The sequence below is a fragment of the Danio rerio genome, chromosome 12 (assembly GCF_052040795.2).
Source record: "Danio rerio strain M-AB ecotype USA chromosome 12, GRCz13ab, whole genome shotgun sequence".
NCBI lineage: Eukaryota > Metazoa > Chordata > Actinopteri > Cypriniformes > Danionidae > Danio > Danio rerio.
The window spans coordinates 37,185,678-37,203,598 of record NC_141032.1 but is presented as its reverse complement, the minus strand read 5'-3'; the positions used below and the strand labels follow the sequence as shown (position 1 = coordinate 37,203,598).

At 35.3% G+C, this 17,921-nt stretch overlaps 1 protein-coding gene across 4 annotated transcripts in view; it reads left to right on the top strand.

Annotated features, from left to right (window-relative positions):
• Positions 1-8,134: 8,134 nt before the first annotated feature.
• The window catches only part of bahcc1b (BAH domain and coiled-coil containing 1b), a 160,132-nt gene continuing 150,345 nt past the window's right edge, over positions 8,135-17,921 (top strand). For 3 of the 4 annotated variants that reach the window (XM_087276650.1, XM_087276651.1, XM_087276648.1), the window contains exons 1-2: positions 14,855-15,057; positions 17,203-17,535. In XM_087276650.1, coding sequence (XP_087132776.1) covers positions 17,364-17,535 — 172 coding nt within the window. In that variant the 5' untranslated portion in view covers positions 14,855-15,057; positions 17,203-17,363. Of the gene's footprint in view, positions 8,468-14,854; positions 15,058-17,202; positions 17,536-17,921 lie in introns of those variants that run through there. The other variant, XM_087276649.1, reaches the window with a different exon arrangement.

Here is a 17,921-nt window from a genome sequence, read left to right as displayed (position 1 = left end):
CCAAAAAATGCAACGCTCTCTCATTTGCAAATTGTTGTTTGAGTTTTATTATTACAGTTTAGCAAATAGTAAAATTTTCTAATACTTTTTATCAGTGTTTTTGTATTTAATGATGATATTTTTTGCAGTGATACACCAAAACATGTAGCACCACAGTTGAGCATTTGTTAATAACAGAGATTGTGCATACAACATATGTATGCCTATGTGTTCAGTTGTGCCCTGGTCTTCAACACGACTTGCACATTATTACCAGGGGTACTAAAATTTTATTTCCAGCTAACATTGTCAGGATATAGAGTGTGTGTGATTGAGTCTATGTGTGTGCGAGAGAGAATATGTGTACAGCACTGTTTCCTTTTGCCAAGGGGGGCGTTTGCTCATGTAGCTTGTAAAACTCAATGTCTGGGCACCCTTTAAGCCTTCCCTATGAAATATCACTCGTGTTCTTGCTGTCCAGTGATAAAACAGCCAGCAGGATTTGGAACTGATCTACAGAAGAGGCCACCTGTTGCAGAGGACAAGAGAAATACAACATGAATTATTATCGGTGCATAGTATGATGCATCACGTATAAATCCTAATTTTGTTAATTAGCCATTCTCTTTAATTCATTTGAAACTAGTTTTGGAAAGGGATGTAGGGTATGCAGATATAGGGGCAGTTCACAAATAAAAAACACATTGTGGTGTAAACAGAAGTTTTCTCTCTTTTTTTCTTGTCTTTTACATGAAATGTAAATTTTAATTTTGCTTACGTTTAATATTAAATAGTTACAGAGGTTAATAAATTATTAAATAGTGAAAAACTGTGTAAATCAAGAAGTCTGCAGGCCCACAAAATCATTCAATCCTTGCCTTTACCCCTCTTTTTCTCTTTCCCAGCCTTTCCAGTTCTACTTTAACATTGTTCCCATCTCTTTTTTTGTGGTTGATGAAGTCGGTTGTTCATTCTTCTCATAAAATCAAATCAGCAGTGGTCTTGGGACCTTGGTGTGTATCAGAGGGTGAACACAGGGTCGTCTCGTTCTCTGTGCTCTTCTTTAAAAAGAAAGTGATGCCCAAGGCCTGAAGATAGAGACTGATAAAAGGCAGCAGAATGCGAGAAAGAAAGAAATGAGGGATGGTGGGGGGACGGAGGAAAAGAGATGGTTCATTGTTGAGTGGGCAGTCTCATCACTTGATGACTGTGGCACTCCTCAACCCTGCAGCTGGGTTCTGATGCCCTCACAAACTGTCTTTCTTCTTCCCAACAACAACCATGGCTTCGGGGGTCACAGAAGATGCCTGCCCTGCCATGTGATGGCGCTACAGATGTGGTGAGGGAACCTCTTTAACAGCCAGGGCAAACAGCAAATGCGTCAGATACAAAGGGAGGGCCACAATACTGTCCTTGTATCTTTCTCCCAGCTGCTGTATTTAACAGCTGCAATAAAGAGCTTATTTGAAAAACCTGAAAAAAGAGAAGAAACTGAATGTCTCAGACTTTTTAAGGGATGTCTCTGTTTGTCGTCCTCTCTGTACTACAACATCTAATGCCTCATGCATATGTATGGCAGTGTTTAAATCAGACCTCTAGCTCTGATCTGAAGATTAAAGAATGAGCACACTGCTCAACCCTGTTCACATCTACCAACCTTTGTCCTATCCTAACTGCTGCAGATTTGGAAATATGGATTACTGGAAGAATCTGGCCCTTTTTAACAAGTCATAAACGAGGAAATTAACATCTGAAATTAGTCCACGCTTTTGTAAACTTTAATTCCCTCATTGCAAGTATGCTTTTTATTTTTTTTATTGAATTTCTTCAAATTTTGAACAGTGAATTTGTTAATATATGTGACAGCTCCATCATGTATTCGATTTCAGCTCTAGAAGATATTGAAAACCTTGTACTGAATCAGTTTTTTAAATTAGGTGTTGTGCATCTCAACCCAGTGACGTCATTTTGGACACTCATAGCTTAGTTGTGATGCAAGTTAAGAACAAATAAACATGGTATTTTGCATATTATATTTTTATTTCGACCTTAAAGCAACACAAAGCAATACAAAAAGCAACAACTATAAAGACTACAAAAAAGATTTTTAAAACAATTGTTACATCAGTTCCTCCAGTTTTATATATATGTTAACAGGGTTACACATATTCTAGACCAGTGGGTACAATATTGGGGTCTTGCAAACAGTTGCATATTATTAAACTGTTATCCTGGAAATTTGACATATAATTTAAAACAGGTTTTCCAGGTGGCTTTGAAGTCATCACTGCTATCAGAAAGATTGTGTAAAAGTCTTTCTAAATGTAACATGCTAGAGAATTCTGAAAGCCAGGATTTAAAATAGTGGTATTGATGTTTTTTTATGGTTAAAAAAAATAATTTTAGCTACTATTCCATATTGGACAGCATTTTGAATTTGATGACTGAACCTACAAAGTGAGTCAGACCAACCCAAAAAAGCAATTGCTGGATCAGGGACGAGGTCACAAGAATAAGTCTGAAGTTTTCACTCCAAAACTCAAAGTTTTGGGTATACCCAAAAAAATGTCCCAAGGAGCCTTCTGCAGATTCAGATTTGTTGCATTTAGAGGAAATGGAGAGTAGAATTTGTTAGGCTTAACCATAGAATAATGAAGTTGATGTACTACTTTTTTATTGGATTAGTTGGTGTCTTGAGTTAATAGAACATGTATTCATGACCTTGATAGACTTTTTCCAGTCCTCATTGGTTATTTGAATGCCTAAATCTTTCTCCCAGGAATCTTTCAAATACAAGGTAGATTTGTCGAACTGATCAGTAGATATGAAACTACTCATTCACAAAATTTCATTAGGTATTTCACCACCAGATTTGCACACACCAACCCTGCTCAGATTTCTTTTAGTCTACGTAAAAGAATAACGGGTTTACATATTCTAGCAATAGTTTTCCAAAAAAAAAACGCATGACAATTATTCTAATGGTGTTTTTGTTACTTATCTCATAAACAGCTAAACCAAACATGGTAAATTATTAGCGTCATGTTGACAGTTTATGAATATGGCAAGTCAAAATCTTGCTATAGTTATGACTAAGCCTGCGTCAATCATCACTTTTGCAATTCACTTATGAGTTGCTTTCAGTTTATTCTAAAGCTCTTCTGTATAGCCTACACTTGTATTCACAGAACGGTCTACTATCCAAAAAATCTCAAATGCTTTGGAAATCAGGCATCTTTTAAAAAAGTTTTCCATTTACTGGATTGATGACAGCTTCAGATTGAAAACAGAAAGGAATCCAGAGTCTTATTTTTCTAACATACTACAGCTGTGATCACACTGGACTAAGCACAGACAGGTTTACTGTGATTCCTCCAGCGGGGATAGAGATACGCCCTTAACATGTGATAAGTCTGTCCAAAGGCAAAATTGTGAGCCTACAGAAAGAATATTTATATATTGAATTTTGAGTTTTTATTTTATTTGTTTATTATTTTATTTTATTATTATATTTATATATTTTTTTATTATATTTATTTGAGTTTTTAATTATGGCTTAAGTCCAAAGGAGAATTTTGTGGTTTTATAAACTTTGTCTTTTTACTTTAATCCACTATTCTGATTAATCTGTTAATCTCGTCATCTGAATGCTGGTCTATAGGGTCTGAATGATGACCGAAAGGCCAATGAGGATTGCTCTGCTATAAACATTACTTTATTAAATGACATTTTTAAAATAGATTTATAAAGTTTGTTTCAAATATATAATATATGAAGGGAGGGCAAGAAAAATCTTTGTACCGAGGGACTGATTAGATTAAATTTCCATTGAAATAAATGAAACATGCATTAAAGCTTTCCAGTATCAGTCACAAATTTGCATCTTCGGACTCATATATTCTGACAGGGCTCTCTCATTGCACCGTGCAACAAATAAGAAGCATGGATCTTAAGTTTTGTCACACTGTAATTTTAATTAATGCATGCATCCAAGACATAGAAAGGTTAGGAGTTGGTAGCGGGATACTATCATTCATGCTTTCATGAATATGGAGAGGTTTAGCTCCTCCACTTTAATCTTCCGTTCGCTGCCCCGAAGCTTGCTTAACACAGACAATAGTGTTAATTATTCCATGCTTCTCCTTCAAACACATACTATTCACATATGTTTATGCAACAAACAAGGAAGTGCACAAAAACACACAGTCATTAAGAATATTCATGACACAAGCAAATGATGGTTATAATTTCTGCCATCGCGGTCATGTCAATGACACAATTTTTTAATGGCACAGTCAGGGTTATTTGAGGATAATGAGTTTGTATCCGTGAAAAGATGCAAGGCAACCAACTTTTGCTTTCCTCATTTGATTGATTTCTTTTGAAATTGTATTCAAAAATACATGTTAGCATCCATATAAGCCATGTTAGCTTTATGTGTGCGCTGCGGTGTCTGTTCTGTCAGAATGCTGTTGTCCTCATGTTTAGATGTATAACTGTTTAAACACACTTGGACATTTTTGACTACTAATTATGATTGTGCATACGTAAGCAAGCTAGCAGATCTCTGATTTGCTTGTCATTTGGTGTAGGCCTGATTGTCCATGTCTGAGATATTGCGGAGAGCTAGGCCGAAAGTAACATTTTTCATAAAAAACTTATTTTAAAAGATAAAGTTTTTAGCAGAAATAAATTTTTGCTGTGGTTACTAACTCAAAACAGTGGTCTATCAAAATCAGGTGTTATTTTGTATCAATGTAGATCAACAATATAAATAAAACAAAGGTTACGTTATTTGGGAAATAAAAAGTAGTCATAATATAGATTTAAAAATTGATAATGAAGTTAAAGAAAGAGTATATGCAATTAAGTTTCTTGGTGTTGTATTTGATGACTGAATTAGTTGGAAACTGTGAATTAATAATGTGATATTAAAATTAGTAAAAACTACCAATAGTGTATAGAGCAAGATTTATTCTGGACAATAAATGAATGTATGTATTATTTAACATGAGTTGTTGTATTGCAATTTAGGGGAATACATATAAATGTAACTTGCGAAGCTTATGTACAATACAGAAAAAAGTCATTAGACTAAGAGAAAATGTGGGGTATTTGGAACATACTCATTTTTAAATTGAAGATACTTAATTACAATGATTTGGTTAAATTTACAAAAGCACAATTTATGTTTAAAGCTAGGAATAAATGACTTCCAAAATTCATACAAAAGCTTTTTGAAGAAAGACAAGGGGGATATAACGTTAATCTGGGAGAACAACAAAATTTTAGGGGGTTGAACACAAGAACAGCTTTAAAAAATTTGTGTATGTCTGTATGTTGTGGGAAATTATAGAACAGCCTAGAACATATTCTCAAATAATGTCAGGATATTAATCAGTTTAAAAAGTTGTATACATATATATTATTAAAGGTATATAATGATGAATAGAGATGATTTAAAAAGAACAAAATGAGAAAGGTGTGATGAAATTTCAATTAATGGCTGTTTGCAATACTATGTTTTTTTTTGGTCTATTTTATAAAATGTAAATGTACTAATGCAATCAAACATATATTATGTCAACGATGCCAAAATGGTAAATTATGTCTCATGTAAAAAGAAGCAATAAGTTAAAGAAGAAATGAGTTGAAGTAATAAACGAATGATACTTGTGGTAATGGGGTAGGGAAAACAATAAGCGAGTGCTTCATCCCGCTCCATTTCGACCATGTTGACATCTATTTTGTTTAAAGAATTGATTTGTGAATTTTTTTTTTGTTTGAAATAAATAAATCAAATAAAACTCCAATATAACTTGACCTTAAACAAAAGTTGCACATTGTTACTTTTGACCCCATAGGCAGGGATGAATTTAACACACGTTATGGGTCAAAAGTAGCACAATATTTGCTAGATTTACTGACTTAATCCTGTTTATTTTAAATATATCTGATCTTGTTAATGTTAACTGAATACAGATTTTGTATTTTATTTTTGAAAAAAAGTAATAAACAGCATTTTCATTTATGTTTTAAAAGCAATCCAACAATGCAAAATGTTACAATTTTCTATATATATATATATATTTTTTTTTTTTGTCATTATTTTTGGCAATATGCAATAATCTTGTAAAACCTATGAGTCAAAACACTGAAAACTCTAATGTGAAAGTGAAAAATAAGGTTTGTCAATTAGCAGTGGGATATAAATAACAGTATTACTTTCATCCCCACAGGAACTCTTGTCATTTAAACCTGATTTAAACAAAAAACTCAGATTGCAAACTTAAGGATGTGTTATTGCACTAAATAACCTGTAGATTGATCATTATTGTAATGCATGAAAAGAGAAATACAACTTGTAATAAGGAAACAAAGAACCACTGCAATAATTTACTTTTTGCACTTAAAAACAGAAATTTGGAGCTGTGGGACACAGTGGGACACTATTTGGCAGCTCCATCAAGGGTTGCATGCTGAATGTGCTATTATAGACTGGAAGTCAAGGGTTTGAGAAAATCGCTTTGTTACTTTCGTCCTATGTTACTTCCATCCCCGCTTTCCCTTATTATATGACAACATATATTCATTGATATTCAGCATTATTTTGTGCACTTACACATTTAATTGATAGTTTCAATTGAAAAACGTTTGCATGGATATTAAAGATTCTTGGCTAAAATGTGTTTAAAAACACTGCTGCAGGGAGAATGATATAAATCAGCATTGATCAAAACAACTGAAGAGTATACATCAAGTTTCTTTTTGTATGATCTGGCATGCTTATAGATGATGCTGACCATTTTGATAGATTTAAACAAAAACAAGGTCCCAAAGTATTTCCTGTTTTACATCTCACAGTTTTGGTCTATATGGTCTATCAGACTGAAATCTCCTCAATCACTAAGTTAATTTTTCCTAGATTGTGTGTTTTTAGATTTATTTTGGACAGAAGCCTTTGGTTTTCTTATGGACGTTAAAGGATGAGGGTAACTTTTATCCCTTTCGCTGTTAGGTTCATTGTAATCAATCTATATTAGTGTTATTTACAACTTTTGGTTTTGTATTGTAAAAGTACACGTCTTTACAGCAGCTCAGTTTTCATCCTTTCAAAGTTTGTCTAACTCGTATTGAATGGCAGTTGAATGTCGCATTATATCTGTAGTTTGTGTAAAGCTAAAGCCTGGCCAAAGGGTTTTACTTAATCAGTCACGGGACTGAAAGAGTTAATTTTCTGACGTCATCGTTCCCGGGGCGGTGACCTTAAAGGTAGGGGTGGGGGCAAATTTTTTGCTCCGGGGATGAGTGGGAAATACGCTTCGCTTTCAAGGCAAATATCCTGTTTTGGATGTAAAAACATAACTTGTTTGTATGAATCGGGCATTGCTTTTCTTTCAGGACAACATGTGTATTTTTTGTAATGGATTTCCTGTGTTTCCTCAAGGTAAATCTGTAGTTCTTTAAGTAAACAACATCTTGAATCGAATGTGTGTTTGTGGTGTTTCTGGAACTGATCTTACCACCTCTACACGTCCTCTGTTCGCAGACACATCGGATTTATCGAATGCACTGTATCAGCACACCGTGTGTCCCAATACAAAGCACATACAGTACACCGTGAAAGAGTAGTTCAATCGGATTGAAATATCAATGTTTTACAGAGTTTCATCGATGTCTTAGAATTTCGCACGCTCGTGATCGACTAGTGGTTTGCGATGTCTTTTAATTTCCCGAAGTTACCACATGAAATCGCCCACTTTAGTTCGATTGCAGTAGTTTATTTTTGTAAACCATGTGGAAAGTCGAAAATGTTGGACAACATCCGATTAAGTGTATCCAAGGTCTGTGCGACGCGGGGGAAAGGAGTCGCTTTCGCCCAAAATCGTTTCCAAGGTCCCGTTCACTGCAAACATGCAAAAAAGAAAATAGTTCAAGGTGTGTTAAAGAGTTGGGGTATGCTCAAGAGACACGTGCCCTCTCCCTTAATTAAATGAGGCAAAATGCAATGGTCTGGATATGACAGCAGATTAAATTTCGTTCGCCTCTCCATCAATTTTCTGTTTAATGTCACTGAGCTCCATTGTGGGAGAAGAGGACGCGTCATCCAGCCATAAATTTGTGATTATAGAGGCTCGAGGAGGCAGTTGGCTCTATTCGGACGGATTTGCTCCGTACCTACAGATAGATCACCACCAACCAGTGGTCTTTTATATACGCTTTTTAAGAGTTTTACCGGACTAGACTGATCAACTCACGATTAATTAAATAGCTTGTATTTTTTGTTGCAGAGGCTGTAAAGATTTGTTAGGCGTCTCTGCGCGAGGAAAGGACACTTCAAACGTTTTTATTTATTTGTTTTTATTTTTATTATTATAGATTTGAAACCAGATCACAGGCGCAGTTATTTTCTTCTTCTTTTTTTGCATAAATCAATAGTCAACCTTTACTCATAAAATATTTTCTTTCTGGATGGACTTCCATTTAGGTAGGTGTTTTTTTTTACTCATCTGATTGTGATTTATAGCAGCCATAAGTACTTTTGTACAAGTATTGAGAACATATTGCTTTACGTTTACGCGTTTGTTTATGTCCGAGAAGCAAAATGTATATGCGTTGTCAAAATTATTAATGCATTCAAACAAGATTGTTCTTGATATTACAATGCATTTTTTCATGTCAGAAATACACCATTCGACCAAGAACTATTTAGCTGTCAGTAAAAAGCTACTTTTATGGCAGTTTTTTTTAACTGTACTCACTAAGAGTTAACTGTTTCAAAACTCGAACAATATACTTATATGTACATTTTACATGGTAATTTTGCAAAGGTTTATTGTATTCGATTATTTTATTACTATTTGTTAGGGTACAGAAGAGATGCCGTTCAGTGTAAGGTGGGAGAGGGCCTTTTGACCGGATATTTGAGTGCTCTGACGTTTATGCTGCTCTTTCAAATCGTTTCATTTACACAAAATCTATTATTTTTTTTAAAGATGTGAATTGAAATATTAAAGATAATTTATATTACTTTTATACTTAAAATTATGTGCACGTATGAAATGTTTGCACTTCAAAAAAATGAAAAACATACTTCTCTACAAGGCCGTTTAGTCATTTATTAATTCAACCATTCATTCCAATCAATGGATCTGAATATGTATGTGTTGGTATTACTGTTTTTCTCACCAAGGCTACTAGGTCACAAGGTCAAAACAATATTGCTGCTGAAAGAAACGTATTGATACTAGGTGATTTTTTAAAGATTTCAGTCTGTTAGCCGTTCGTGAAATGTAATACTATACATTTTCCTTATGCAACCAAATTAAACTCGGAATGATTTATTTGGGTTCCCATAATAAATTAACATGTATCAAGGGCCTGGGCTTTCAGTGAGGAACACTGGGACGTGATGTATACTTGTGTCTTTGATTGATAATAACTTGTAACACTTTGAACGCATACATATGAAAGAAACTGAAGATTTAACACACACCAGGATGTGTTGCAAGTGTAGCCTATACCCTGCAGACACGGTATAGGCTTCATTCGGATCAAGACAGGCTCTACGTCCCATGTCAAAACCGAGTGGTCCACTGACAATCCTTAGGAAAATGCCGTCTCCTTTAGGATTTATTTGAATCTTTGAATACAGACTCATTATAAGAAAGCACTGTAGACTTATCATACTGCATTATGTGACTACATCTCTCACACGAATAAACATAATATATAAAAAAATTATAAATGTACTGCGTTGGTTTTAAATTTATGGAGAACAATATAACGTCTCACAGTCATTCCTCTCTATGAGGATAGGCTACAGTTTTGTTTCTCGTATTTTGAACACCAATGAGATTACTTGAAATTGGTATTAATAATATTATTCTCCAATTTTCTAGTAATTAGACCACTCATCCGATTAATATTCAATTTATTTAGTCACGTTAAATTTGGGAGATAAGCTTTAAGGAGACATTTTAGGAATTACCACAGCATTTTTTAACTGAGGTATTTATAAGACAATCTCATTAATGAAGCACTATGGGGGGTGGGGTTGTCAGTAAATGGGTCAGTTAAAAACTGGTGCATATCAACGGCATACATTTACTTGTGTTTTTGTACTTCTGTTTTTCTAAAGACCTATAAGAAGGTAGAGTAATAGCGTAAAGTTTCTTGAGTTTATTCTTTTAACATCAAAACAACTTTCTTTAAGTGCTTTTTATTTTGTTGCATTTATTTACCTCTATGGTTTGACTTCTAGCTTTTACAATAAAACAGGTCGTAATGAGGTAGGTTTGTGCCATTTATGGGGGTGAAGCAGTACTTCCCTTAATTGGACACAGATGGGCTTTTTCTATCGATAACGCCATTCCCTGGAATTTATAAAAGGACAAAGTCGGTATCCAGTCTTATTTTAGATTTTGTTGTATTATGAGTATTATTAGTTTTATTATCAGTATTATTTTGTCAATCACAATTTATCCCTGGGCCTGTACCACTTGAACCCAAAGTATAGGCCTACTTCGGTTTTAGGGTTAGGGTCAGAGTCTACATTCTCATTGATGTATTGTTATGTAGAGATTTAATTATGTTAACTCTGTCTTATCATTACCCAATCGTGTTGGATTACTAAAATCAAATATGCAGCAAGTTTCTAATCGCATGGTTCTTCCTTGTAAACTTCTGGTCATCGACAGTATTAACGTTTCAATCGGGGACAACGGAGCTAAATACACAATCATTTAATGTTTTGTGCATTTAAAATCTTAATTATGATTTCATAGCTTTAGATACAAGTTCCCTTTTCGGATGTGTGTGGTAGTACGGCACACATTGGACTGTCTAAAAACCGTTTGTCCAAGCTGTGTGTGCATGTCCCTGTTGCCTGACACACCAGAGGCCAAGTCATTTCACAAGAATTTAGCAATTCTGATGTTGCAAAATATTTAAAACTGTAGCTCCATGTATAAGTCAGCGCATGCTGAAATCTAGCTTAATCATCAAAAGGAGAGGAGAGGTCACCATACAATTCAGCTTCATCTGGATTCAGACGCCGGTGTGGACTCATTTGAAAATAGTTTTTGATTTCTTGATTTTTCTATGAAATTCAGTTAAGCAAAACAAATGTTGATCTTATTGTTTTGTTCAATATTAACTTGCAATTTTACACTTCGTGTTCACCTTCATGTTAAATTACACAGTATTAATTAATTATGTTGTTCGGTGCATATGCCTGCAGTGGATGTTTTAAAATCATGTCTCTCGTGCCGTTTCCCTGGTGGACATCTCTGGGCGTTTTACAGGGCTGTGAGCGAATGAACGTCTTGACTGAACATGCTCCATCCTCGACACCAGCTATGGAGTACATTGTCACAGTGATTCATCCAACGGACGCGTACATAAAATCCCCTAACCTACATGGACGTGTAGGCGCATGTAAGCACCGTTTATTCGCACCAGAGTGGGTTCTGAATTTAGGAGTACCTTTTGAGTTATTTTTGGCCAAAGGCAGGCGATGGGATCCCGCACTAACTAAAACTGGTGTGCAACTATAGGCCTGACAATAACTGGGTATCTGCACACCCCTTGGCCTATACGCTGGTGACAAACGCCCCGTTCCGGTAGTTTGAATGTGGCTGGAAGATGGAGGGAAAGTGTCAATCAGAAACGCTTCATTGATCACGGACAATGCCGTTCGCGGGACTGGTCTGTTTCGAGAGCAATCAGTCACTCCGCATTAATTATCCCCGCGTCCCACAGTAGGGCAGCTCGCGCTGGCACATGGACAGTGTGTCTGTTTGTGTGTGCGTGAGTGAAAGAAAAAAAAAGAAAGAATGTGTGTAAGTGCGCGCGTGGGGAGAGAAGGAGATGTGTGTGTGTGTGTGTGTGTGTGTGTGTGTGTGTGTGTGTGTGTGTGTGTGTGTGTGTGTGTAAGTGAGAGAAAGACAGAAAAAAGAGGCTGAGTTTGTTTTCAGGTATATATATATATATATATATATATATATATATATATATATATATATATATATATATATATATATATATAATGTATGTATGTATTATATATATATATATATATATATATATATATATATATATATATATATATGTATGTATGTATGTATGTATGTATGTATGTATGTATGTATGTATTATATATATATATATATATATATATATATATATATATATATATATATATATATATATGTATGTATGTATGTATGTATGTATGTATGTATTATATATATATATATATATATATATATATATATATATATATATATATATATATATATATATATATATATATACATATATATGAGAATGAAGGCGTCTTTGCTTGTGTGTAAATGTGTGTTTGCATGGGCTGTGTGTGTGTTATCCTTACACTACTAAAATGCACCCACCCCCACCTTTTAAGTTGCAAAAAGGAGCCAATAAAAACCCAACAATAAAAGGGTCTTTCTTGTCACTAAATAAATTAAGTGCCGATATCTGGTTAAAGCGTTACACCTCTTTGTATATTGCAGTACAGAATTCTTTATTGCCCTAGTGTTATTGCTTCTTTTTTGACAAGGAGGTTCGGTGGTAGGACATAGCTCACTCTGAAACAATTACTGTTGGTTAACAAAATGACTGGGTACTTTGTCATTTTAGAAGCTCCTATGTTTGGGTCTATTTTATAATTTTTAAGTAATTTTTTTTTTGTCGAATTTTATTCATAGGGGCATTTTCTTTTTTAATTTGTTCTATATCTTATTTTACCACCCCACGCTGACAGTGTATTAAACAATTAAACAAATGCAAATTCTTGTATTCATTAAAATCACCTTCTGTAATGACTTATCGTTTTATTTTAAAAGTATGTTAAATTATATAGAAATAAACAAACTGCCCTCGTGACTCGTGAGTTCTGCCCAATCTAAAATCTTTTTAAACGTGGAACTGAAGTCCTGATTGAATGTAGCCCATTTGACTTTTATCTATACACTGTTTAATGACTAGGCTGTTTTTACATAATATTTAAAAACGTAAAATCCTTGATATTTAAGCATAAGCTGGATGTGTTTTATACAAATATACAAGAAAACTGTGCTGCTGTAACAAAAAACGTACATTACATAGACATGAAATTACAGTTCATTCAGTGGCCTATAGCAGAAGTTGCCCTTAAGGTTTTTTCTTCTCTCTCTTTTGGTGGATGAAGTTTCACGGGTTTAAGTTAAAGGGGTTATGAAGAAAGAAAATAATGCAGAGTATACAACAATAAAAGAACAAAGTCAGAATGATATATGTTATGTATTTGGTTAAAACATAACCTCATTTGAATAGCAAAATCTTTTTATATTTTAATAAACAAGGAATGTATTACAGGCATAAAACAACAACAATAATAATTCGGTAATTTCTGTTGATAATCATTTTTATTTTTCCACTCACCCATGTTTCGCATTTGTATCGAAAAGAGAACGGCATAAAACAGTTTCCGTATAAGCGTGTAATCGTTAATTTATATTTTACTGCCATTTATTACCCGCTGTTACTAAATATCCACTCAACGTTTTAAGTAGCAGTCAGGGTGAAGTTTTAAAATTTCATCGTAAAAAATCCTCAATACGCACGCTCGTTTTTGGTCGCCTTCATTTCCATCCTTCTCCTGTTTTACTCTATTAGATTCCATGTATTAGAATTATCGTGTTGCTGTTGAATTAAGCGATATTAATCCGAGAATCTATACTTTAAATTTAATACAACATGTAATTTCCCCCTTTTTAACGCATTCCCTTTGATTAAGTCACTCTTGACTCTCCTTTAGCTTTGGGGCCAACGAGGTTCGCCTAGGGGAGGCCTTGAAACCGCCCCTCCTTATCTCCTTTCATCATCCAGTTCTGGGCCGCCTTGAAACCGCAAGGCCAGTAATTGCTTTTTTCAGGCAGCCCAGTGCGGACTGGACAGCAGCCAATCAGAGCCTTGTTTACATTCTGTGATTGACAGCGCTCTGGCAACACGCCAACCAATCAAACAGTTTTCAGAACGAGGCCCAGGTTTTTAACCCTTCATTGGCCATTCACCATAGTTTGGGCTGTAAGTGACTTCTTAGCATCCTGACGTGTTGTGGGTTAAAACCGTTTATTTTACTGGTGATCTGGCTTCTCATCTTTTTAAACCTCACATGTTTTAAATCGAATGATGCTGTTTTAAAAAAAATATATATTTTTTTCAGGCTTAGTCCCTTTATTAATCTGGGCTCGCCGCAGTGGAATGAACCGCCAACTTATACACTACGGATGCCCTTCTAGCTGCAACCCATCACTGGGAAATTTAAAGAATTAGAGATTGAATATTAATTTAATCAGATGTACATTTCTTCTTTGTTCTGGTTTTACTTACATATGACTGATGAGATGCTACACCTTGCATTTCATTAATTTGATTTATAGTAAACATAATTAAAAAAAAAAAATCTATATATTTTGCATGTTATAATTGTTCATGTTTGCATGGCTTTTCGTCTTGGCTCAAAAAGCAGAATCGGAAACACAAATGGCGATAATTGCATTTCTTTCTGTCTTTGAAGTCATTTAAATAATGGCACTCTAGGCTGCATAAGTATCCATGTGGTCGCGCCTCTCACTGAACTCGTCGCGAGACAGGAAAGCTCAAATAAAGCGCCCGCCGTTTTGTTTAGTTGATCCAGCTGACACGCCATTGGCTCGGAGAGCCGTCCAATCGGAGCCACTGTTTATCCTGGGGCGCGCTGCACGAGCTTATTGACATGTAGGTATTAGACCAATGGGCGCGACGGCTCCCCCAGTCACCTCCCCCTCTTCTTCTTGAGTGGCACTAGCAGATTCAGGAAAGAGCCTCTGACTGCTTGTACGGGGCTCGATTCAGCAGAAGCTCTTACTACTACGGTGCATCTCCGAACTTCTGCACTGCACACGCACTGCAATCAGCAGACTAGGATGTAACCATTTCCATGATTTTATTCTGCTTCTGCTCTCCTTTGCGTATTTTTTTGTATCATGTTTTTTTAAAGCCATTTGTTGTTTTGCAAGGAATAACTTACCAGTAAGTAATTCGTTTATATTGTATACATTTATATGCGTGCAACAATAAACATTTGCCTTCAAGATCTGCTCTTACTTTTTTTAAAGAACATCTGGCGTTATAGAAAAATTACGGCGCTTATGTTGAAGGGGGCGAAAGAACAATATTAATTTTCATCCTAATCTGTTGCTTTCTTTGAACAACAAAAACAACAGCAAACACAACAACAACCTAATAATAACAACCCTCACCTATTAGAATAATTGATTTGTGAAAGGCTGAATTAATATGGACATTTATAATAATTAATACATTCTATTTATAGCGAATACATTAGTCTTATTGACTAATAGTGTATACAAAATGTAAGTGCAATTACACATTCTTTGAAAGACTGAATCCAGCATGCGTTTAGAATCTGATGTGCAATCGACATCAACTGATAACAGCGTTTAAACCTTTATAGAGTTTATGTGCTAAATTAATTTTGGGCATTGTGGAATTATAACTGACCATCGTCTTGTTAAATAAATTTAAATTTGTAAAGGTTTTTATTATAAAGATGTGTTTTAATTTGAAATAAAATTGTGCACACAATTGTCTGGCTTTTATCAGAGCTTGAAAGGACATTTCCTACCACTCAAATCCTTCTTTAGGAAACCTGTTCTTTCATGTGCTCCTCCTCACCTCCCATCCGTCCTTCGAGCCAAATCTAATAGATCTCAGGTCCCAATAAATGTTAAAAGTTCGGTTTTGGTTAATAGTGGGAGGTTACTGGGTTGAAATACTCCATGCTTTAAAATTTCTGCCCAATTTCTTTTCATGATATCACAGAAATGATACATATTTGCAGGAAATGTCCTTTGTCAGCGCAAAAAAATGGTGCACTGCATATAATTCTGTACACCAGAGAGCTTATTTAGGATTTTTTTTGCGTATGCTTATTTTAAATCGGTGCTTACAGGTCTAATGCTGTGCACGCCAATCCACTGACTGTTCTTCAACCTCTTTTTTTGTTTTTAATGAAAGCATAGAGCTACAACAATTTGCCACCGCAACCATCCTCACACTCCAAACTGGAACTTCTAACGTTTTAAGGCCTCGTTCAGTAATATGCGTAAAACATCCACTACATTCACCAGTCGAAACGTCAATAGGCCTATATAACATCTAAAATCTCTATATGACCTATGTCTTTCGTTTATGGTTTGGAATTAAGAATGAATGGGAAGCACAGCTGGACATTCAAACTTGATCAAAATGTCTTTGTTGCATTATCTGTTCCCTCATTGTGATAAAGAGAGCACCATTGGCTGAAGATTTTGTAATTCTGTTGGGCTTTCTTAATACTGCCTTACAATTTAAAATTTTAATAGTTGTAGACTACTTTCTGCAAGCATGTTATGATGATGTTTTGAAACAAATCACGTATATTACTAACAGCGCATGACAGTTCTCTCATTGCACCATTTTGCCGTGACAAGACTCCATCTGCAACATCGTTAGATCATACTATGTTACTTGTGCCGATGATTTAAGAAACATAAGGACCAGAGGCCAAAGGTGAAATATAGACGCCATCATACGTTGTGATGTACCCGAATAACGAGGCTGATGCAGTTCAGATGAACCAAACCGTTTCATCAAGGCAAAATGGAAAGAATAAAATACATTTATAGTTTGATGCACTAAATAAATTAGTGTTTGTAATGGAGTCCGTCGTACCAAACGTCAGCGAGTACAGATTTTCCTAATGTTTTCACCTCGTCGAGTGAATGACAGAAAGACTGATTTAGCTTTGTCCACTTTCCCTATTTTTTTATTTTTTGCTTAACGTCCTTGGTTTTTTTCCATATAGGCGTGAGGATATTGTAAAAAATGTATTGATCCTGGCATGTCTCTGTGAATGGTGTATAGCCTGCAGTGAGTCTTCTGTGTAAAAGTGGAGGTGTGCTGCAAGCTCGCTCAATTGTGGTGAGATGAGAGAGTCGAGAGGAGAATTTGTGTTTATGCAGCAGTCGCAGCAATGGACGTACACTCTTGGTGTTTTCAATGAAGGATTACCATTAAAGGATACTAACATGATACGATCTCGTGGATTTGTATCACTCACTCAGTGTTACTGGTTTGTAATTTAAACTATATTTTATGATTTTTGTGTTGCAGAAAACATGATCGGGACATACTTTTTTGGCCGTCAAAGCCAAAACTGTGCTGAATGCAAGACCTAAGCGAAACTCTTAACGGGATTATAACATCTGGGCGGCGTTCGGATAGGTTCTCGTGGATTCCCGCTCTGGATTTCGGATTTATCGTTTTTTATCGGGATGGAAGGCCGGGATTTCGCTCCTCCGCCGCACCTTCTGGCAGAGCGAGGCGCGCTGGTTCACAGAGCCGCCTCGAGGATCACTCCTGCCGGGCACACAACAGTGCAGCATCCCGGTCACTTTCAGCCTGGAAAATATTACCCTTCACATATACCGATGCCTCCACATTCAGGTAAGACGGTGTGCTTTCCTGTCGATAAGTGGACGCGTTTAAAACACTTTAAGCACAATTAAGTAGTCTAACTTTATAGCACGATGTTACACTTGTTTATTTTTTATCGGGAAATTAAGGACTTACTGGAAATAATCTTTTGTTATGGACTCATTATAGTCACAGTTGTGTGAATTACATCGTTTTATTCAACATTTGAACAGGTACGCTTACATATGAGCTAAGGAAACCCTGATCGTTTCTTGTATCCTAAGGTTGCGTTTCATTAAAGCAGATTGGAAATTTTCCTTATAGGCTGTAGATTATTTATAGGGAGCTGGATTTTATATTTAATATTTATTGTTGATTAATAAATAATATAGAGGTTTTTTATAATTAACTGTTAC